The sequence below is a fragment of the Danio rerio genome, chromosome 4 (genome assembly GCF_052040795.2).
Source record: "Danio rerio strain M-AB ecotype USA chromosome 4, GRCz13ab, whole genome shotgun sequence".
NCBI lineage: Eukaryota > Metazoa > Chordata > Actinopteri > Cypriniformes > Danionidae > Danio > Danio rerio.
Genome location: NC_141024.2, coordinates 20,621,810 through 20,640,597, shown reverse-complemented (window position 1 = coordinate 20,640,597; position 18,788 = coordinate 20,621,810). Strand labels below are relative to the sequence as shown.

The following is an 18,788-nucleotide window of genomic DNA, read 5'->3' as shown; positions in this document are numbered from 1 at the left end:
AACATTGTTTAAATAAACCTAGTTTGCGGCTTCCTGCTTGCTCATTCCTCGCCGCGCGAGGGCGCTATTCAACCTCGGAGATTACTAAACGATGAGCGAGGACGTGACCATTCACAAACACAAGCGGATCTCAAATGGCTCTTTAAGTCACGATGGACCCGTTTGACAGCTCCGAGTCGTTGGAAGGCCCATCAAAAGCGGTGGCGACAACTGCAGAGTTTTCAGAGCCGTGGTCGCGCTTCTCCGCTTGGCTCGAGTGTGTGTGCGTGGTTACCTTCGACCTCGAGCTCGGACAAGCCATAGAGGTACACAATGATGTGCACGCACGCCTAACATCTGTTTGTCTATTTCTTTACTACATTTAAAACCCTTAAGAGGCTACATTTACATTGCCATAAGATTCAGTGAAATAGCACAACATCATAATGGCAATACTCTCATTGTAACCACAGCAACAGCAGCATCACTGTGTGTGAGTAACATTCTTCATGTTGTCCTCAGCTTGTTTACCCTCATGATGTCAAACTCACAGAAAAGGAGGTAAGTGCAAATTAATTAAAATCATTTACCTTTTTTTTATTACCAGCTACTGCATTATACATCTGTAAAAGGTGTTACAAATACAAATTTCCTTGTAAAATGCCTCAAAACTGTTTGCTTTTTATGCTTTTCAGAAAACCAGCATCTGTTACTTGTCGTTTCCTGACTCATACTCAGGTAATGTGCTGGCACAGACTGATTTCATCAGTGCTATCATGATAAACTGCTGAAATTTGAGTATTGTGGCTCAGTCACATGAGTGCATGTCTATCCCAGGATGCCTCGGGGACACTCAGTTCAGCTTCAGACTGCGGCAATCTGTAGGCCGCAGTAGTTCCTGGTTTGGACAAGAAGATGTGTACAACAGGGATGCCCCTGTGACCCTGCAGGTTAGAAATGGACTTTTGTTTTCTAGGCAAATGTTTATACTAAGGACTTGGGGCATTTTTGCAAGGTAAATCAATAGGATGTGATGTTTACACACTCAGTGGCTACTCTTTCATACTATGAAACATTAAACTAATTCAAGATGATACTGAAAAGTGCTATGATTAAATGTCATTCATCATATTCTATAATGAGATCTATTCAAACTAGTCTCACATAGCTTGTAGGCTGAATTAAGCTTTATAATCAAACTGTTTTACAGTGTAATTTGAAATATTGCATTGAATTACATTCACTCGGTATGTTAAGTGTGCACAGGCAATAATCTGTTACAATTTACTTAAAAGGCTAATTCACAAAAAATATAAGTTCTGTTATTGATAACTCACTGTCATTCTGTTTTAAACCCCTGAGACCTTCATTCATTTTTAGTACACACATTAAGATAGTTTAGATGAAATCTGTGAGCTTCTTGATCCTCCATAGGCAGCAACAGTCACAAGACATTCAAAGTCCAGAAAAATAACCAAAAATCATTGTCAAAACATTCCATGTGCCTTTAGTGGTGATCATGCAAAGCCACATGGAGTGTTTTGACAGTGCTTTTAGTTCTTTTTCTGAACATCTCAGCACTGTTGCTACCTACGGCTCTTCGATTTTTATGTACAATATCTTAGTTTGTGATTTGAAGATGAACGAAGGTCTCAGGCGTGTGAAACCACATGAGGATGAGTAATTAATAACAGAATTGTTGGGTGAAATAATCCTCAACCAATAAAAAAATCCAAATTCTACATACAGGCCCATTTCCCAGAATCCTCTGCTTTGAAACAGTTCAAACGATAAATAAAGTGTGTTTTTAAATGACGTTTCTGTCTTTCAGAAGGAGCATGCACATTTGCACGGGTATGTGTATTTCAGACAAGTGAAAGATGCGACTGTCAAAAGGGGCTACTTTCAGAAGGTGTGTAACTGAACTGAAAGTTGACTGTGCTTTTTCACAATAAGCTTTTCATTTAGAGTCGGGGCCTTGTGGTCAATGTACAATGCACACATAGTGCTGTGAGTGATGTCAGTCTTTCTTTGTCTCTAGTCTCTGGTGGTGGTGTCCAGACTTCCGTTTGTGAACCTCTTCCATTCGCTGCTGCAGGTCATTGCTCCTGAATACTTTGAAAAGCTTGAACCTTGTCTGGAGACAGGTGAGACCAATTAAGCTTTATAAAACATTGTTTTTCTTTTCATTTTTGTATAGAAAAATAAACTCATATTCGATAACAAATGATAGTTTTCTTTTTTTGCTAAATAATTTAGTCAGTTAAAGGGATGGTTCACCCAAAAATGAACATGTTCACCCTCCACTTGGTTCAAACCTGTTTTTTTTTTTGTTTTTTTTGCACAAAAGAAGATATTTTGAAGAATGTTAGACACCTGCAACCCTTGGCATCCTTAGTATTTGTTATTACTATTGTGGGAGTCAATGGTTGCCAATTTCAAACATTCTTTAAAACGTCTTCTCATAAAGAAACTCATAAAGGTTTGGAACCACCTGAGTGTAAATAAAACTTTTCAGTGCATTTTTTATCCCTTTAAGTATCTTAACCAAAATAATTGTTTTCTTTTTCTCAGTATAGCATATTTATTTTGTTTTGGTGGTCTGATATTAATTGAACTTGTATATAATTATATTTGCATAACTAGGTTACAAAAAGCCACATTTAATTGACTGCAATTTATCACTGAAATAAATTACAGTTTAGAATATATTGAATTAGAAATAGTTGTTTTAATTGTAATATTTTTTTCACAGTGTTACTGTTTTAAGATGTCTTATGGGTTGATGTGTTTCAGTCTGTAATGAGATTGACCAATGGCCAGCACCAGTTCCAGGACAGACCCTCAACTTACCTGTGATGGGTGTGGTGATGCAGGTAAGAATGTTAAAGATGAAAAATATAATTGTTCTTTTGGTTAAAAGCCATTTATTACATGATATTTTGGAAAAAATAAAATAACTCACCCCTTCGCCAGGAGTTTGACTGGCAAGCAATCTGACCATTTAATAAAAATGCTCAAATTGACTATGAAAGGACCATGGCTGGCAGTAAATGATTATTAATATGATATTTTTCATCCAATTTATCAAATGGTTTTGAATCTACAGATCAGAATACCTTCAAAAGTTGAAACAGCAGAAGGAAGCCCCGTAAAACAACAACAAACAGAGGTGCACACCACATTTTTTTAAATACAACAATTATGCTCACATATGCTTTTATTTGTACATATGGTTAACATCTGGTTTCATGATTGCAGAATCTGCTCCCGGCTCCCACAGTTCTTCCATCAGTTCATGAGCTGGATCTCTTTAAGTGAGTATTGCACTGTTCTGCAATTACGAAGCCATCTGTTGATTTTACAGCCGTCACTAATAGCTGCCCTGATTGACCTTCATTATTCAGATGTTTCCAGTCGGTCCTGATTCACGTGCAGATGCTTTGGGAGCTGATGTTGCTGGGAGAGCCGGTGGTTATAATGGCACCTTCTCCAACCGTGTCCTCAGAGACTGTGCTGGCTCTGGTCAGGTATGAACTCTACTTTCAGAATCACATACATTGGATTTGTTATGTGGAGCTTGGGAATAATAATAACAGTAATGTTTGTTCATAATCTATATTAGCAGATTTCTAGATTTAGATCCTGATTGGAGGATTTTTATCATCACTATTTTTTAGATATTGGGAAAAAAAGTAAATATACATATAAAAAAAATCTAAATAATATTAATAACTAATCTTTGTTTTTATTTTAGTGTTTTTTTCTTATTGACCAGTGGCTGGTTATATAAACTTTAGCTTTTTATTTTTTCTCAAGGCTTTCCATTAAGTATTTTTTAAAGTCAGTTACAGAAAAGTTGACTGCTGTGATTTAAATCCTTAAAGCAAGACTTTTGCAACTGGCCACAATTAAAATGAAGTAATATGTATGTAAATAGTAGGTAGTTTATATCCTATTTTTACAAAGAATTAAATCTACAAATGTGATTTATTATATTGTACATAAAAATATATTTTAAAATCGTAGTTTATTCTAATTAAAGTTACAACTTGAATGTTTCAAGAAACCTTTTTGAAAATAAAATGGCAAAATATGAGTGAGAGTAATGTTCCATGATGATTCAGCATAACAGATTTATGAAAAACATGAAACAACATATTTATTTTGATGTGTACTTCTTGATATATTTAGAATAAGTGATGAAACCCCCTTTTATTCCTTGATCCACATATTTTATATATTACTCATATTCCTCTTATGTTGACTGTTTCAGCTCAATTGACCCACTGCACTACTTTGGTGATTACCGACCATACTTTACCATTCATGACAGTGAATTCAAGGAATACACCACCAGGACTCAGGCTCCGTAAGCAAAAAAGCACTACACTTTACAGTCTTTCTCTAAAGCGATCATTCACCCAAAAAAGAAAATTCTGATTCACCTTCAGGTTATATCAAATTCTTTAAAAATATGTTTTTGAAGTATGACTCTATTCCAGTCCCGTTTTGGAATGATAATTAAAGTGAATAATTGAAGAATTTATGACTTGAATGGTCTTGAAAACTGCATCTAGGATATTCTTCAAATTTGCCTTTTAATTTTTGGGTGAAACCTTGACTAAATCTGTTTTCTACTTTCAGACCCAATGTTATATTGGGTGTCACAAACCCTTTCTTTATAAAGACCTTTCAGAGCTGGCCTCACATCATTCGCCTTGGAGAACTGAAGATGTCAGGTAATTGTTTCTAGTTCTTACATCACTCCTGATTAATAGGTTTTTGCATCAAAGATATCTGAAATCTGATTTTCTCTGCAGGTGATTTGCCAAAGCAAGTAAAGATCAAGAAATTGGCAAAGTTAAAAACACTGGATACCAAAACAGGTAGAAAACAAGGATTTCAGTAATCTATCTAAATAATTATCTATAATTAATTAACGCATACATTTTAGTTGTAAAAATGTATAGTACAGTAAAATACTTGTATACTAGTAACTGAACTTCATCTTTGAACTTGACTGAAGATATTCCAATTTACTAAAACTTCATGTTAAGCTGCTTTGACACAATCTACATTGTAAAAAGGCCCTTTTGAAATAAAGATGAATTAAATTGAACAGGTATATAATAATAAAATAAACATGTTTAAATATATTTTTCTGAAGGTATCTACACTGCATACAAGACCTTCCTACACAAAGACAAAACCCTGATCAAACGACTTTTAAAGGTAGGGTATATTTGTCTGTTGGAAAACTACAAATTTTATTTTACCTGAAATTATTCGTACATGTGAGTTTTTGCTTTGTTTTTTTCTAATTTACTTTCAGGGTATCCAGAAAAAAAGGCCATCAGAGGTGCAGAGTGCCATTTTGAGGCGACATCTCTTGGAGCAAACTCAGAGTTTCATTCTTCCACTGGTGAACTTTTTTTTTTTTTACTTTTGTTCAGAGCTTAAAGGCTGAGTTTTACCCCAAAATGATCATGTCATTCCAAATATTCATTAGATTAAAATGTATTATATATTATAATATTTTATTGTATAATATTATTGTTTTACAATATTATTTTAATAAAATCTCGTATTTCTGTTTCTCCAATTCTATTCAACCAAAACTTTGACTTCAAAAGGGAATAATAAAAGTTGTTTAATTTAAACTTAAAGCTCTCTAAAGAGTCATTTACAGTCTCTTTAAATAATGAACAGATTTCATTTTGACTTCTATTGAGATGTAAATGTAAACTTCTTAGTAGCTCAACCAAATACTTGAGAATGGACCGCATTAGTTATTGCACATCAAGAAGACTTAGCTTTTATTTATTTAATATTTTTAAATCCCTTACAAATGTTTTGATATGTCGTTCTGCGCAAACTGACAGATTTGTCAGATTTGCTAAAAAAATGCATTTCTTCAAGCTGTTAAAAGTGGCTGATTGTAGTATTGGTAGCCTAGTAACTAACAGTAAACAAGATCAGCATAATGGAGGCAGCTGATTAGTAATGTTCGCTTTGTCTGAGTTTATTCAGCAAATGCATTGCCATCTCGCATCATTTGCATTAATCCTTTTTTGATATTGATGAAAAAAAAAATCTTCATTTGTGTAGTGAATCTAAAAAAAACGTACAATTTCTTAAGCATTTATAATGTTAATAGTGTGAATAAATAATGACAATTTAAAATTCAATCATGAGCTTGATTACAAATGTATTTTTTTTTCTCCAGGAACAGTATTTGGAAACCCTCATGCCTCCACAGAGATCTGTGTCTCCATGGAAGGTTGGTTAGATATAATGTAGATTTACAGTAAATGAGGCTTTGATTGTGTTACACCTGAAATATAACGGCTGTTATGTGTTTTTTTGTGTGACAGACGCCTCCACAGATCCGGTCCTTCAATCAGGATGAGTTCATGAAGACTCTGGAGCAGGCAGGACCACAACTAACACTGAAAGGAGACTTTACAGGCCTGTACAGGTACTATAACCCGCTATTGTCATCCAATAATCTGTAGTCTTACAGGAAATGCAACCCTGGACATTTGGAAATTAATGACCGAAACGTCCTATTGATTGTGCATGTGATAAATGTGGGTTTCAGGCGTTTCTTCAAATCTCCAAACTTTGATGGTTGGTATCGGTTCAGGCACAGAGAGATGAGTCAGAAAGTGGAATGTCTTCATTTAGAAGCTATCTGTGCGGCTGTGAGTATGACTCTGGATCCAGATTCGCTCTCTGTTTGTACTTCCATAATTATTACTAGTTTTGAGTTTGCACATAAATAAAAAGAAGATTTGTTGAGTCAAAATTTTATAATAATAATCCCCCATGTTGTTTCAAACCCGTATGATTTTGTTTCTTCTAACACAAAAGAGAAATTCTGAGGAAATGAACTGGTTGCTCTTTTCCATGGAGTTGCACTGAATGTAAACCAAAGCTTTATGAAGGATGCAAAAGCACCATAAAAAAGAACTATAATACATAATCTGATAGATAACCTATATAAATGACAATGCAGAATAATTAAAGACAGATCACTTACACAAAACTAGCAACTTTTTAAAATTTTTCTGATAACATGAAATTTCTCTTTAAAAAAAGAAGCAAATCATCATATTATAATGATTTCTAAAAGATAACATGACACCAAAGACTGAAGTAGGGTTGATCTAAAATTACAGGAATGAATAACATTTAAAAAATACACTGAAGTGGATTAAAAAATTTTCACAATCGTCCTAAAACAATAAAGGGTGTTGTTCAGAAGTGTTAGGACAACTTTGATGAAAGGTTTTGAACCACTTCAAATGTTTAATACTGTATATTATAATAAAAGATTATTGTAATGACATTTCACAGATTTCCATTTTTTTATGTATTTCTGGTAAAATAAATACCGCTTTGGTGAGCATTATGCTTTTTGCATAAGCAATAAAACAATCTTACATGTTTTGAAACTGTTAATTCACACTAAACAAGGAATAGATTAAATTTGTAAAAAAAAAAAAATCTAAAATCTTCTCTTACCGATCATTTTTGGGAACAAATCATGCCATTAGGTTTATTAACCTGGTTAATTATTTAAAAAATAAAAATAAACCTCAAAGGATCACCATCTCTACTTCTCTCATGAATTTAAAAGAACAGACCAATGAGAGCAGGTAGTCTAGATTTTCAGTGAATACCAACTGTCAGTCTGTTTTTAGTTGCATGGAAAAGTGCGACCAGTACATTTCTTCAAAATTCTTCTTTTGTGTTCCACAGAAGAAAGAAAATCCTACGAGTTCAGAACAACTTGAGGGTAAGTAAACAATCAAGATCATTTTCATTCATGGATTGCTTTTTTTTCAATAGCTTAATTAATTAGTTTTTAATTGGATTTTAATAAATTCAGGATCTGCTGACGTGGACCAAAGATAAATCGGAAGTGGAGATTGTTGACCTCATCCTGAAGTTAAGGGAGAAACTGGTGAGTGAAACTGATGGGATGATTATATCTTTTATTTGTATTTTGCGTTAAAAAAATTGTCCTTATTTTACTTTTGTTTCCTATGTAAGCCATTTGTTTCCATCTTAACACGAAGCAAATTTTTTCAATGTTCATAAAAAAAGGAAAGGAAAGAATCCCAAATACATTTAGATGCATTTTCATAACCTTTTTAGAGTGGCTGATTGAAGTATTGGTAACCAACTGTAAACAAGGCCACCATAACAGAGACCGCTGATTAGTAATGTTCCCTTTTTCTTACAAAAGTCCAAAACTACATCAAGCGAGTGTGAAAAATGTTTTGTGAATTAAAAGATATATATTCAAATTGGCATTCACACAGGGATTGTGCATTAACACAGGCTGATAGAAACCCAGCTATTGCTGATTATTGTTACTGATGTTGAAATAAGGATTTTATGTTGGTGTTATAATGATTCTATGTTGATTTAATAAAAGCATACAAACATTGTTGCGTGTGGAGAGCACTAGAGCTCTAGCTAAGCAAAACATGTTGGTTAAATACATAAACGCTCATCATATTCATTGAAGCTTAGAAATTATCTGTTTACAGCTATTCAGAAGTCTGGGATTTTCAGTCAGTGTCTAAGTGCCACTTATAACTACTTAATTCATAAGCTCAACAGAAATGGTTGATTATAATGTTCAGCACTGCAAAAAGGCAATTATAAAACTCCGTAAAGAAATTATATATATATATATGTTGCAAGGTGAAAGCCTTCATTCAGTTTCACATTAAAGGCACAGTTCTCCCAAAAATGAAACATTACTCTCCATTTCCTCATCCTCAAGCGGTTTCAAACCTTTATGAGCTTCTTTATTTTGTCGGGACAAATAAATAAATATATTTTGAAGCATGTTGTACACCAGAAACCATTGGTTTCCACAGAAAAAAAAACTTTTCTTCTATCTACATTTGTGTTTAACATAAATAGAAACTCCAATAAGTTTGGAACAAGTTAGTATTTTTTGTGAGAACTCTCCCTTTAATTACAGTGACTTTAGGGGTTCAATTTTTTTCTGTTATTTTCTGACCTCATTAAATTAATAGAACAGTACATGGTTGAAAAACATAAACTATACTTTAAAAACATTCACCTGAAGCTTCTCTCTTTCTGTTTCCACATGCCTTGCCCAGATGAGAGCTCGAAAGCACCAGCTTCCAGTGAAAGAAGAGCTTCTGGAGAGGTTAGAGCAGTCCATCCAAACCATCATCAGCTCCTTGCCCGAGGACCTACAGACAGTGTTACACAGACAGTGACAATCAGACCCGCATCAAAACACTGACCAGCAGATCTGTCCAGAATGTACCAGGCAGATATGAACCCATAACACCTGCACAGGTATAAAACCTCACCTCTTCCTCTGGTACACGCATATACCCTACCTGAGAGGCCTTTTAGTTTTGATGAGTGACACTGCAGGCACTGCTGCTATCCTAGATGACACAAGAAGAACACCGTCTCGGATTAATATCAATTGAAGTTATCGTCCAGGCTTCATATGAGATTTTAAATGTTTGCTAAATTACATTTTTAATGAACAAGTATCAAGCGTTTAAAGCCTGCAGTCAGTTAGGACTGCATGAACATGACTTGTTTTAGAAATCATTTAGATGTTTAGTCAAATAGATTAAAATAGATATAGTTCACCCAAAACTTGTGCCGTCATTTACACACCCTTTACTTGGTTCTTTCTTCTGTTGAACACACAAGAAGTTAGTTTGAAAATATGTAACATTGTATGTTTATCCTACTATGGAAGTCGATGGCTACTGGTTTCTAACATTCTTTAAAATGTCTTTTTGTGTGTTCATTAGACAAAACAACTCGTAAAGGTTTGGAACCACTTGTTGATTTGAAGTTTGGGGTGAATTATTACTTGAATAAAATGATGAACTATTTAATTAGCATATGCAATATTTAATTACCATATAACTTTCATAAATATGTAAGACACGTTTACTTGAAGCTTTTAGGATTGTTATTGTTTATTAGGTTTATTAAATTTCAATGCTTTTTTTCCCATGATGAAATTAGGTGTTATTTAGGGATATTGTGTATTTATTTATTTATTTGAACACTTTACCTGACCTGAAGTGCACAGAAGAACCACTATGGCATCGGTTTGCCAGTTTTTATTACTTTTATATATTAAAAAGCTGATCTTTTAGCTAAATGTATGACAATTTAGGGCAGGATTAACACACTTCTGTAATCTAGTACAATTATGATTGATGTATAATCATCATTGGCATTTTAACATAGTCCTGAATTATGAATGGCTGATGAGTGGAAGTGAAACTTCCATGATCACGTGATATTCTGTTTGCCAGTCATGAATGTTGCTTTTTAGCAACCTTTTTAAAAGGGAATGTTGGTTGTTCTCCTCAGTTGTGCCACATATTGCACTATTTCTGCACTACTCATTTATATTTACATTTTGTTTTCAGGCAATGTAGGTTTATATTGTGTGATTGCTTGATTTAATTTTCCCATTTGCTCAGTATTATAAAATGTTTGAAAGAACCATGTTTTTATGGATGATTTTATGGATTTATTAAAGCCTATGTTTGAATAAACCAGCAGTGAGCGTTTGTTTAATCAAGTGTAAATACATAATTTTCATGTGGAGAAAATCCCAAAATATCTTTTGGGAAATGCTTAATTTAAATAAGATTATTTAATTTAATAATTATTATTTCTCACATGTGAGAATTGTATGACATTCTGAACCCTTTTTTTAAAGTAATGCGCCTATCATACATAGTTGTCACAGATTCTTCTACATCTTGCAGTTCTTAAGAATGAAATGAGCATTCAGTTTTAGTACAGAGAATTGATCTCTAAATGTTTTTACTATTGTTTACATATGATTCATTTTTAATGATTTAAAACATAAGGAAAGATGATTGTGTGTGTGTGACTGAAAATGTAACCGAATAAATTATTTTGAAAATTTTGCTAAGCTGCTTCATTTTTTAAAATGGGTATATACTGGATTATTAGGGCTGCACAATTTATTGCAATATGCGCATCTGCAGGTTCTGCAATGTAGAACTGGTATTAATGTTGACTAGGTGCTATATTTGAAAACACTTATGATTTGTCATTGCAATGTTTAACCATAAAGTTAACAAAACATTTACTATTTATGTGCGTTTTTGTGTAAGCAAGTCAGTTTAAAGCAGGTGTCAAACTTGGCTCCGGTCTTGCTTTAACACACTTACCTGTAGGTTTCAAACAAGCCTGAAGGACTCAATTAGTTTGATCAGGTATGTTTAAGTAGGGTCAAAGCTAAACTGTGCAGAGCTGACACCTGTAGTTCAAAGTTTCCTGGCTTTAAGAAAGAGATTAATTGTATTTATGTAAATATACGATAAACACGACTGTATGATTTTGCTTTTGATTACTAAACGTATCTTTCTGAATATTGCTAGACGTCCATATAGCATTTCCTTTGTACAGTATCATTGCTTTACTGTATTTATCAATGTTTGTGTTACGTTTATTATATTTGGAAATATAATAAATCATCCCATTGTGTCTAAAATTATAAATTAATTTTCTTGTGAAGGTATACTCAATATTGCAAGAAATAAAAAATTGCAATGTGAGTTTTTTCCAATATCATGCAGCCCTAGTATTTATACCTTAATATAAAACAGAAATTGTTGGAGGGAGCAAAATAGTTTATTGTTTTGGTCAAAGATTGAAAATACACATTTATTCTGGTAGCTAAAATTTGAAACACTGAAACCGTGAAATTATTTTTCTCAAACAGAAACAAAGCAAAATGTATATACAGCTTAGATAAAGGGTTAACAAACAGTGGAGTCTTCAAATGCCCTAAAAAAACACAGAGCCAAACAAACTTTACCCCCAAAAGCTTGTAATATGATAAAGTAACTCAAATCCTTCTTAAACTAAATTCAAACTAACATTGGCTTGAAAATTCAAAGCAGCGGATCATTTTACTGAAATATTTGCAACATATCCTCTGGAATCTATGGTTGGATTTCACCATAATGATTATATGTGTGTGTATGTATGAATAAAAAGTGCATTACTAGCTGGATTCCCTCTTATAAGCCTTTTGGAGCTTTTAAAGAGCATTTTCTTTGGATTAATATGGAATTTAACCTTTCGGCTTAACCAAATAGTGTTGCATTACTTGCCAGTTATTACGCAAAATCAGTAACAGTATTTTGGTGCACCCAACTACGTTGAAAACACACTGTCAAAATTGATTATGCTGCACACACAAGAGGAAAGTGTTGAATTATGGGCCAACTCTTAACATTATTCAACACTTGACTCAAAACCATTCATAAAGTGTTAAGTATCCCTGTCATGTAATCATATTGTAGTAGGACTATGTATATATACACACCATATTGCTCCTGTTATTTGGTACTTTCTCAGATTGCACACAACAAGTGGTCAATAAAAATAAACCAATATTTATCTCGGGACAGAAGAACCACAAATTCTCTTCAGACCAAATAAACACTTGTTTGCATCATCTCATTCCAGCCGTCCACCAACTGTGCTGTTGCTGCTTCAGCACCACTTGTTTCTCTTGAGGACTAAAGTGCAAAATGGTCAAAATGGCCGTAAGAGTCTGCTGGCGCCCTCTGGTGTCTTGGAGCGTGAGGAACTTATAAATCACATTCTTGAGATACTCTAGGTTGGCCCCATCTCTCCCCTTGTCCCGAATACGCTTGTCCAGCTGGCCCCGTAGCTCCACAAGCTCTTCCTCATGCCTCTCCCCATTAGCAATTAGCTTCCCTTGTAGTTGGTGCAAGTCTTCTTCTAGCCGATGCTTTTGTTTGCGCAGGGCGGCCACTTCTACCTCTTTGCGTGCCAGCTGTTCGGCATAAAGCAATAAAGTTGGCTCGTTGGGACCTGCTAGTTTAAGAGCTTGAGCGATGATGTCGCTTTCTTCTTGCTCTGGATCAACTTCGTCAAGGTCACCACCTTCCAACGCTGCACTGCTATTGATAATGTGCCTCTGGTGACTTCCGAAACCCATAACTGCTGATGCCCTGAGTCGCTCCAGCTCAAGGTCTTTTTCTGCCAGGAGGGCCATTGTGCGATCTCTCTGTTTGTGCAACTCTTCCTCAAGCCTCATGAAATTCTCCCGGTGTTGAGCCTCCAGCTTTTCAACCTCCTGTTTGTGTGTCTGCTGGAGCGCTGCAAGTCCCTGTTGCCGCTCCTCTAGGTCCCGTTTATGCTTGACTTCTGCTTCGTCGCTTTGTATCCGAAGGTTGATATACTTCTCCTTCAGCTCAGCTAACTGATCTCGTGCTTCTTCTAACTCTTTGGCCTGGTTTCCATCCTTTGTGTTCTTGTTTTTCAGAACCCCCTGCGCCCTCATTTTGTAGCGCTCAAACTCCTCTTTTATCTGCCGGAGCTCTTGTTGGTAGTGGAGCGCTGAGGCTTTCTCGCTTTCAGAGACTTCGTGGTCCTTTTCTCCTCCCTCCAGCAGCTTCTCAATATCTAGGCTCTGGTCTTGAGATCTTTGTGCAGCCAGTAGGAGTAACTTCTTCACCTTCTCAAGTTTGTCCTTTAACGCGTCTACGTTCAAGTTCATGTCATCCATGTTTAGATCAGAGCTTGTTGTCCTGTTGACTGCAGCCATGGCGAGGGTTTTGTTCTCTGTGTCGAGCTGAAGGATGCGTTCTCGTAGCCTCTGAGTGTTTTGTTGGTCCTTCTGTCTGGCCTTCTCGCAAGCACCCAAGAGTTCAGAGAGCTCAGATACTCTCTCCTCAAGACTGGCAACTCGGATCTCCTCCATCTTCGCCTGCTCTCGGAGAAGCTCATCTGCTTGTGCCACCTTTAAATATGCGGACAAAAAATAAGAATGTTTACATAACTAAAAGACCATGCGTGTCCAGTGTTACTCCTGAAGGGATTCTGCTTCAAAATGTGTTGAATCAAGTTCCTGCCTTACATTTTATCCATTCATTGTAATCAGTTATTCTTGGATGTACATCACCATATGGATGAAATTTTTTTTGCTACTTCTGCAACATTGGAACTCAGGCAACTGTAGTATAGAGAGAAATTCCTTGTTTAATGTCCATGTTCTTTTATATGTACATGTGTAAAGTAAGGCATTAACCAATCATAGTGTTGGTAATTTGAATACCAAGTAGAATAATATGCACCAGGGTCATTGTAAACAAACCACCAGCCTGATTTTACTAAGTAGGACATGTTCCAGGATTAACATCTATGTTGATTTTGGAACAACCTTCCAATCAGAGATAGATTTACCGTTTATATTAAGTTTAGGTTTACATTTAGGTTTATGCACATCTACATGATTGTTATTTTGTTATTATTCCCTCTGATAGTTTATTTAGGTATTAAGTTTTATGGGTTTAGGGGTAGGGAATAGGTATGGATTTCATTTTCTAAATCATGTTCCATGATCAACATTGATGTTAATCCAGGATTGCATTGTACTTGACAAAATCATGGCGTGCTTATACAAACCCATAGAATACCTGTGAGTAAAATTCACCTATGCATATATAACTGGTTTGGTAAGACTAAAAAAATAAATTGTTACTGTATCATGCCAGTTGCCTTCTAAAAGTTAAAATTATTTATTTTTAGTTATTAGTTACAAACCCACCATCAATCATGACATTTTTAGTGCCTTTTTAACCTGTTTGGCATTTATAAATCAGCTTATTTTATCCAAATTGTGTCTAAAACTGGTTATCACCTTTCTCGTTGACTAAAATATGTTGTCTAGCAAGGTAAATCATAAGCTATATGAAAATTACTGCACTAAAGTAAATGCATTCTTTATGTAAACTTGACATATAGATATAAATGCCTCTTTTTTGCTCTGGGTTTATCTCACCTGTTTTTAAAGGGATAGTTCCCACGTCATCATTTACTTACCCTTGACTTGCTACAAACCTGTTTGAGTTGTTTTTTTTAACACAAAAGAAGATGTGCTGTAGAACGTTAGAAACCTGCACCCACTGACTTTCATAGTGTTTTTCATGTTTCCATGCATTTCCTACTAAAAGAAATAAAAAGTTTAAAGGTTTTTAGCATTCTTCAGTATATCTTCTTTTGTGTTTAACAAAACAAAAACAAAAAAACAAGACAAAATAACTAGTTTAGAACAAGTCAAGTGTGAATAAGTGATGACAGAATTTTTCTTTTTGGGCAAACAATCCCTTTAACAACAGAAGGTTGTAACTTTTTTTATTTAAAAAAGTCAGCACTTCAAGATTTGTAAAAAAAAATCTGTTCTTTGACAGAGAATTGCCAGTATTTATTATGACTACAACAAATATTAGGCATTATGTGGACTTCCATCACAAATCAGTAACATACGACCTCTTTAAAACGTACCTTTCTGATTTCCTGCTGAAGTTGCTGATTGAAGTGAGCTTTGAGGTCTGCGTTCTCTTGCTGAAGCTCCTCCACCCGTGGGTCAGGTTTACTGTTCTCCACCGCTGCAGCCTTCAGGCTCTTCTTCAGCTCATCCCGTTCCTGAATGATCTCTTTCAGCTGCGACTCATAATCTAGCCCTCGGTCTGCTGCCTGCATGGCTTCAGCCAGCGTCGCCCGTGCGTCCTCCAGTTTGAGTTCTGCATCCTGTCTCAGTCCCCTCTCTTCCTGCAGGAGTTTCTGAAGCTCTCGGAGCATGAGCGCATGATCGCCCTGCTCCTGCTCCCGTTCATGCTGCTGGGTTATGACTCTTGCTTTGCTCTCCGCAAACTGCTCCTGCAGGTTTTGAAGCTCGGCCTGGTGCTGCTTCTTATCTTCCTCCAGCCTAGCCTGCAGCTCCTCCAGTTCCTGCTTCATTTTCCGCTTGTCCGCCTGAAATGAAGCTTCCATTCTGGACTTTTCTTGGGTAACAGTGGCCAGGGAACTGGTCAGTGTGGACAGCTGCGTCTTAAGTTGGATGACCCGGCGATCAGTGTCTGCCACCTGTGGTGTCGGCTCTGAACATCCACTGCTGCTGGTGCTTACGCCACTTTCAGACCCACTTGCCTCCTCAGACTGCTGGGGTGAAGTGTGTACAACAGCCCCAGCTGTGGCTCCATCTACAGCACAGCTTTGATCGTCCTCGATTTGGTCTCCTTTAGTGCTGTTGCTCGTCACGCTAGTGGCTGTTTCAGCAGAGGCTGCTGTATCCAGGCTGTCTTCACTATGAAGTGAACATCGGTCATCTCCAAGATCAGAAGGCAAAGCTCTGCTTCCTGAAGCTTCACCAAATGAGAGGTTATCAACACGACTTAAATCGACCTCTTGAGAAATGGTCAGAACCTTCAGACTGGCTTCCAAGGCTTCTTTTTCTTTAAGCAGGCTTTGGTAAGCTCTGACAACATCTTTAAAGCGTGTCTGATACTTTACAAGCTGCTTCTTCTGCACTTCAATGGTTTCCAGGAGTTCTTTTTTGCTTGGGCCTCCACCAAAGCTCATACCGAACTTCTCCATGGTTAATCACCGTCAGTCAGGTTTCATACTCTCCGATATGATCTCCACCTGCTAAGTAAACACAGATTTATTATGATTGTGAAACGAAGAAGGGCAATATGAATCAAGCAGCATCTTTCTTAATATAAAGAGTTCAGATGCAAAAACATCTTGTTATTTTCCTCTCAAATTAGCGTTTTTCTCTCCAACTCTTGTGCTGAGTAATTTGATTTTTATAGTCACAAACAAGTTCTTTTCATTGATTTTAAAGTAAAATAACTCACCTTACACATAGGAGGCTGGAAAAAAAAGAACATTTTAGGATAAATTTTCAGACAGCATTTAGAGGTTTTTGCATCTGAACTCTTCATATATGGATCTTATATTGGATCCATGTCACAATAGTTTCAACATTATCATTAATGTTTGTTTCACACTTCACTAAAACATGTTTAAAACTATTTTGTGTTTTTGTTATTCTTTGAGAGCTTTTGTCTGGTATATTTAAAATAAATCAAACTATTATTTACTGCTATTTATGAACAATATTCACACTAAAGCTGGTCAATTTCTCGTTTCAGAACCTATAATTGATCTAATTTTTCCAGGTCCATTTTTTCCAATTACTTTCCCTACTGGGTGTGGAGTCACGTGACCCCACTCTGTTAAAGCTGATTTATACTTCTGCAGCCACTTTGCAGCCATAACTGATCTCTTGTCAAGTAGGACAATGAACCCATTTTTGAGCTTTGCACTACATTGATGATGATTGGAAACTGTGCCAGAGATTCCTTGAGATTGCATGTTTTCCATTACATGTAAAGTTATTATTTACATGAAAATATTTGTTTACAGAAGATGCAAGAAATGCACTGTTTAAAATATAATTTACATGACATACAATGATTATTTTATTTAGAAGAGATACTGCTTAGTTTCTAGTTTTAATATGAAAAACATTAAACAATTTAATTTGTTTCCAAAAGTGCAAGTTGTTTATTTTCACTTTTTTATACAAGAAAAGTTGGTTTTAGGTAATGTGTTTTAATTTCAGTTCTTCAACTTTTATGTTCAATAAATAATCATAGATAGTACATAGAGTGTGTTTCCTTCAGTTATTTTTAAATCAAGTAATGCACCCACATGTAATGCATTGAGGCATCTCTTACTTGTAAAAAAAATAAAATAAAATGAGCATATTAGTGAACTATTATCAGTGATCTAAGGGCAAAAAATCAATAAATAATCGTAATCATTATTCGCAATTGAGTTCAAATGTTCAATTAATACAAATTTTGATTTTACACTAGATCGCCAAACCCTATGTCACAATGGTTTTATCATTATCATTAGGGTTTGTATCACACTTTATTAAAAACACGCCTATTTTGTGTTTTTGTTAGTCTTTGAGATTGTTTTTGTCTGGTGTATTTAAAATAATTCTGACTATTATTTACTGCTATTTATGAACAATATTCACGCTTTATGGAATGGACTGTACTAACAAATAAATATAATAGCAATAACAAAAAATGTCTTGTTTCTGCTGGTCTTTGGCACTTCTCTTGTCCGGCAAGTTCGGAAAATACTGACTACTACTAACTACTACTTTTATTAATTATGCATAATAAGAGAGCACTTGGACATAAAATCATGAGACAAATGATTAGACAAACATATATAACTGACAGTTGACTTTTCTAGTTTCTGTCTTATTATGTTCGGTGTATTAAAATAACGTTACCGACCAACGTTAATTATAGTTCATTGGTTGTCTTTAGCTAGTTAGTTAGCAAGGTTTAAATGTATAACAATAATGTATCAAATCCCACATCGTGACATATAGGTTAAATAAACTGTGAATCAAGCATACCTGAATGTGCTTTTAGGTTAGTTTCATGTTCATATAAATATATTTAAAGGCAGAAAAAGCCTGAAATGTTGCAGTAACCCGAGTACGTGTCGTGTTTACTTCCAGACGTCGCTTCCTGGATGGGAACTGGGAAGTGACGTTTGAATGTTGATTAAAAGCTCGAGTGTATTATAAAGTAAGTATTACTATTTCATTAAAAAACACAATTCGATGTATTTTGACACAATATTCTATTTTAAAATGTTGTCAATATACAAATGTGCCGACAAAACATTGTGAAATACATTTCACAATGAACTACGAGCAGATAAGTTGCTGTTGAGATGTATACTATTTTCGTTGATTTGTGTTTGTTCATATATTAAATGCTAAAACAATTTACATGTTATTCAAAATACTCTTGTTACAATTTAGGGCTGATTTATGCGTGAAAACGTTTGTTGTGTGCGCTTATTTATGTATTAGGTATGTT

At 35.2% G+C, this 18,788-nt stretch overlaps 3 protein-coding genes across 7 annotated transcripts in view; 2 read left to right on the top strand and 1 right to left on the bottom strand.

Moving 5' to 3' along the window:
• The first annotated feature begins 39 nt into the window (after positions 1-39).
• Positions 40-10,571, top strand: dennd6b (DENN/MADD domain containing 6B). Of its 2 annotated transcripts, XM_087246126.1 has the most exons (21): positions 40-305; positions 502-540; positions 675-717; positions 817-929; positions 1,811-1,891; positions 2,021-2,126; positions 2,776-2,855; positions 3,089-3,151; positions 3,241-3,296; positions 3,387-3,509; positions 4,256-4,351; positions 4,627-4,721; positions 4,803-4,868; positions 5,150-5,214; positions 5,315-5,404; positions 6,209-6,262; positions 6,357-6,460; positions 6,584-6,686; positions 7,747-7,783; positions 7,877-7,951; positions 9,129-10,571. In XM_087246126.1, the coding sequence occupies exons 1-20, from the start codon at positions 153-155 to the stop codon at positions 7,900-7,902; spliced, it is 1,593 nt and encodes a 530-aa protein (XP_087102252.1). In that variant the 5' UTR covers positions 40-152; the 3' UTR covers positions 7,903-7,951; positions 9,129-10,571.
• Positions 10,572-11,663: 1,092 nt separating this feature from the next.
• gcc1 (GRIP and coiled-coil domain containing 1) lies at positions 11,664-18,443 on the bottom strand. 4 transcript variants are annotated; one of them, XM_087246507.1, is made up of 4 exons: positions 18,317-18,437; positions 16,728-16,742; positions 15,373-16,515; positions 11,664-13,828 (listed from the first exon to the last, which is right to left on the bottom strand). In XM_087246507.1, exons 3-4 carry the CDS (start codon positions 16,462-16,464, stop codon positions 12,512-12,514), a joined length of 2,409 nt encoding a protein of 802 aa, XP_087102633.1. In that variant the 5' UTR covers positions 16,465-16,515; positions 16,728-16,742; positions 18,317-18,437; the 3' UTR covers positions 11,664-12,511.
• The window catches only part of drd4-rs (dopamine receptor D4 related sequence), a 116,577-nt gene continuing 116,196 nt past the window's right edge, over positions 18,408-18,788 (top strand). The window contains exon 1 of the mRNA XM_087246652.1: positions 18,408-18,491. The gene's annotated coding sequence lies outside the window, so the exon portion shown is untranslated. The remainder of the gene's footprint in view (positions 18,492-18,788) is intronic.